Consider the following 4,910-nt stretch of genomic DNA (forward strand, 5'->3'; position numbering starts at 1 on the left):
ATTGAATTTAGCTGAAATATAGCAACATTAGTTCACCTCTCATCCCGCAAACAAAATTAACACACTTGCCTCCCAGGGAGAGGATTTATGGTATGCAAGTGCGGGCTCACGCATGTCCCTCGTGCCCGCCTTTAATTTTGGCTTCCGATTTTCAAAGTTTTATGTCTTTTAAATGAAAATTCCAAACTAAGTTCTGTTTTCATATTCATGTTTCTCGTGACCAACGCTTTCAAATAAGATTGGAACACTGCTCTGATGGTTCTTTAATTATGTTTTTTCTATTCTTTTATCTTTGTTTGCCTGGAATAGTTGCCATCATGACTTGATTACATATAAACATCACGGCCTACATCCTTCTCCGGTCCCATGTCCTATCACCAATTACATAAAATTGGCTTGATGAACATGATCTTTATCCATAAAGATCGACAACCACACACTAAATTATTTATACATAATTTCTTGTGTATACCGGAATGCCATTTGGTAGCGACATATGAGCAACATATATATAAATAAAGACAGATCAGTTTTTGGCATCTATGCAGAGATGCGTTGCTCTTAGTCAACCAGAGAAACATACCACGTGGAACTTGTCATAGTTCTCCACAACCCTAGCGGCCTAACTTTGACCATTCTACATGCATCTCACGCAACTGAAACAAGAGTGCTATTATAAATAGGTGGCTCGTGCCCGCCACAGTTATGCAAAGCCACTGAGCTAGCAATCCTTACGGTGAAAGAACACACTGAGCCTACGTACGTAGCTAGATAGATTTGTGAGCCATGGCTTCCAGCTCCAGCTGCAGGGCCTGGCATTGCTTGCTAGCCCTCTTCCTCCTCTCCTCTTCCGCGTATAGTCAGCTGTCCCCGTCGTTCTACGCCAAGAGCTGCCCCACGCTGCAGCTCATCGTGCGGGCCACAATGATCAAGGCGCTTCTCGCCGAGCGCCGAATGGGCGCCTCCCTCCTCAGGCTCCACTTCCACGACTGCTTTGTCCAAGTAACTAAATTAGATGAACTCTTTAGCAAAAGAAATTTATGTCGAATTGATTTACGATCACACTATACAGTAGCATAGTATTAATGTGTGCTAGTGAACACGCTTAATTAGACCACGATTAATGGTGGGATTATGTTATATGTATATGTAGGGCTGTGACGGGTCCATTCTCCTGGATGACGTGGGTAGCTTCGTGGGCGAGAAGACAGCCTTTCCGAACGTCGATTCGGTGCGGGGCTACGAGGTGATCGACGAGATCAAGAAGAACGTGGAGCTGCTCTGCCCTGGCATCGTCTCCTGCGCCGACATCGCCGCCCTCGCAGCACGGGACGGCACTTTCCTGGTACGTACGAGTACAACACAATCAATGTACAGAGGGTATCTAGTTTTAAAAAAAAATGGACAGAGGGTACACTGCATTTTTCTTGTTGCTGACAAAGCTTGGATCAATCGGTACGTGCAGCTAGGCGGGCCCAGCTGGTCGGTGCCGCTCGGCCGGCGGGACTCGACGACGGCCAGTTTGACTGAGGCGAACAGCGACCTCCCGGCGCCAAGCTTAAGCCTGAACCTGCTCATCAAGGCGTTCGACAAGAAGCAGCTGAGCCCGCAGGACCTCACTGCGCTGTCCGGCGCGCACACCATCGGCTTCTCCCAGTGCCTCAACTTCCGCGACCACATCTACAATGGCACCAACATCGACCCGGCGTTCGCCACGCTGCGCAAGCGCACCTGCCCCGCCCAGGCCCCCAACGGCGACAAGAACCTGGCACCGTTCGACGTGCAGACACAGCTCCTCTTCGACAACGCCTACTACCGCAACCTGGTCGCTAAGCGCGGCTTGCTGAACTCCGACCAGGTGCTCTTCAACGGCGGCTCCCAGGACGCGCTAGTGCGCCAGTACGTCGCTAACCCGGCGCTCTTCGCCTCCGACTTTGTGACGGCGATGATCAAGATGGGTAACATCAACCCGCTCACGGGAACCGCCGGCCAGATTAGGCGCAACTGCAGGGTCGTCAACAGCTGATCCGTCCATCGTCTCGCCATATGTGTTACAAATATATAGGCGTAAAATGTGTATGTAAAGTTAGGTTGGCTACGTACCAACCAGCTAGCATGCATGGCAGAATAAGAGCCGTTTGGTTCAGATAATGCCTGGGGGCTGGGATCCATAGGTAAGTAACCCTCAAGCTCCAGGGTTGTTAGGTACCTGCTTCATCATGTAAGTCGCTCCGACGTATGCATGCAGTGCTATAAAAGAAACCAAGCATGGAGTGAGATTTGCGACAAAACTGTGAGAGAAAACAAATGTGAAGAGAGATTTTTTTCGATCTTTCTTTTCTTCCAGTTTACCCTTTGGTTTAATTTTACTCGCTAATTGCCCATACGTTGCAAAGGGGTATACATATTTTAGTGGTTCAAAATCAGTTTTATCTGACATATAACTTACAAGCACCATATTCTAAATTTTGATAAAAATTAATTTCATTTAGGTATGGGTAGGGGATGGTAAATAATGCGGAGAAGAAAAACGAGCAAGGAGGTGAGGCGAACCGGTGGGAGGAGACGTATGTGATAAAATGGGATTAACCGGAGTGGAGGCGATGAAATGAACTCCCCTATAATAGAGATTAAGACGAGTGTACTGAAGCAAGCCCCTTTTATGAATCACATACAACTACCAATAGCAGCCAAGGATACTAGAAATAGCCAATCGGTCTCGGGTCCCATATACTTGCGCCTGATTTAAATAATAATAATAATAATAATTTAGAAATTGCATAAAAATACAACATTTCTGAAAATTCTTGGAAACAAGAATGGTATAGCTTTATACTCATATAAAAAGTTTCACGAAGGAGTGACTTCTGTGGACTCTGGGACAAAAACAAAACAAATTTGTTTTTACAAAAGTGTGAATTGTAACATTTACATAGTGCTGATTTTGTTTAATTCCGCCTAGAACACCTGGAAGCTAGTCATTCCTTCATGAAACTTTTCACATAAGTATAACACTATGGCAAATTTTAGCCATACTATTCTTGTTTCCAAGAACTTTTAGGATTTGTTGACTAATTTTGTAATTTTCAACATTTATTTTGGAACTGTGTGCATTGGCACCCGAGACCCAAAGATTCGCGTTCCAAAGGATACCCAGTTTACTCCTACAATGTATACGGTTCTAAAGAAAAATATTTTTCTTCTACCACATCAGTCACCTTGCCTGTTGCCTCCCACCACACCTTACCTTTTCTCGGCCGCACCAGCACCGCTCATCTCATTTGTGGTCTTGGATTGCATAGCAAGAGGCCTAGACCGAATAACTTATTGGCCCTAAACCATACCATGTTAACGAATTGCTTCCTCTGTCTTAAAATATAAGACCTGTTTTTAGGATAAACAAGCCTAAAACTTCTTCTATTTTAACACAGAGCTAGTAGTAATTTCAAAATACTACACGAGAGAGCAGATCTGCGATCAGAGCCAAATCATGTGGGGCCCTCGTATGAAGAAACGAGGGTTGCACAGGGAATAGTTAAGCTAAACAACGGGAAACCGTAAAAAAATATGTAACGTTCCGTTTCCTACCCTGCATGCATTTGTCTTCCTCCTTGGGCCGCCCTCTCCCACATAACCCACCTTCGATTTTTTGGGCCACAAGCAGTACAATCCCACCCCGTTGTCTTCTCCGTTCAAGATACCCCCGATGGAACCTCCACCAATGACACTGCTCCTCGGTAATGGCAATGCCCCGCAATTTCCATCAGCGCCTCGCCAGTTGTCCCCTCCTTGAAAAGACATCCGCCCCTAATGAGGGTGATGGTGCCATGGCCTAGGTGGTCCTCGCCATGTCGTATTCCGGCCTGGTGGGTCGGGCCAAGGACCCCTAAGTCGGTTCCATCCTAGGCCACGTTGGGCGTTAGATGACATGTTATGTGAGTACTCCGGAAAACATGATGTACAAGCCGAAGATACTGGAGCCGTGGAGGACTCTACCTCAACCGACATAGCTCACTAGGATCAGTAACCCTAGGACCCCTGATATGGTATATAGGCCAGGGTCAGGCTCGTCAAGAGCATACACACAATCCCTTCATATTCACATATACTTTATACACAACCCTATCAAATAAACACGAGTAGGAGTAGGTGTTGGAAATATGCCCTAGAGGCAATAATAAAATGGTTATTATTATATTTCCTTGTTCATGATAATTGTCTATTGTTCATGCTATAATTGTATTAACTGGAAACCGTAATACATGTGTGAATACATAGACCACAACATGTCCCTAGTAAGCCTCTAGTTGACTAGCTCGTTGATCAATAGATGGTTATGGTTTCCTGACCATGGACATTGGATGTCATTGATAACGGGATCACATCATTAGGAAAATGATGTGATGGACAAGACCCAATCCTAAGCATAGCACAAGATTGTGTAGTTCGTTTTGCTAGAGCTTCTCTAATGTCAAGTATCATTTCCTTATACCATGAGATTGTGCAACTCCCGGATACCGTAGGAATGCTTTGGGTGTACCAAACGTCACAACTAACTGGGTGGCCATAAAGGTGCACTACAGGTATCTCCGAAAGTGTCTGTTGGGTTGGCACGAATCGAGACTGGGATTTGTCACTCCGTGTAAACGGAGAGGTATCTCTGGGCCCACTCGGTAGGACATCATCATAATGTGCACAATGTGACCAAGGAGTTGATCACGGGATGATGTGTTACGGAACGAGTAAAGAGACTTGCCGGTAACGAGATTGAACAAGGTATCGGGATACCGACGATCGAATCTCGGGCAAGTACTATACCGGTAGACAAAAGGAATTGTATACGGGATTGATTGAATCCTCGACATCGTGGTTCATCCGATGAGATCATCGAGGAGCATGTGGGAGCCAAC

General features: G+C 45.8%; 1 protein-coding gene across 1 annotated transcript; it reads left to right on the plus strand.

The window, feature by feature from the left end:
* Positions 1 to 695: 695 nt before the first annotated feature.
* On the plus strand, positions 696 to 2,332 carry LOC123143229 (peroxidase 70). Its single transcript, XM_044562074.1, has 3 exons — positions 696 to 1,002; positions 1,154 to 1,345; positions 1,466 to 2,332. Exons 1-3 carry the CDS (start codon positions 787 to 789, stop codon positions 2,024 to 2,026), a joined length of 969 nt encoding a protein of 322 aa, XP_044418009.1. The 5' UTR covers positions 696 to 786; the 3' UTR covers positions 2,027 to 2,332.
* Positions 2,333 to 4,910: the final 2,578 nt, after the last annotated feature.

Source organism: Triticum aestivum, chromosome 6D, assembly GCF_018294505.1.
Source record: "Triticum aestivum cultivar Chinese Spring chromosome 6D, IWGSC CS RefSeq v2.1, whole genome shotgun sequence".
NCBI classification, from domain to species: Eukaryota; Viridiplantae; Streptophyta; class Magnoliopsida; order Poales; family Poaceae; genus Triticum; species Triticum aestivum.

Excerpts from the sequence above, each read along its gene's own strand:
- LOC123143229 (XM_044562074.1), top strand. The coding sequence starts at position 787 with ATGGCTTCCAGCTCCAGCTGCAGGGCCTGGCATTGCTTGCTAGCCCTC. Across the intron at positions 1,003-1,153 it reads TCCACGACTGCTTTGTCCAA|GGCTGTGACGGGTCCATTCT; the intron begins GTAACTAAATTA and ends ATGTATATGTAG. Across the intron at positions 1,346-1,465 it reads CACGGGACGGCACTTTCCTG|CTAGGCGGGCCCAGCTGGTC; the intron begins GTACGTACGAGT and ends CGGTACGTGCAG.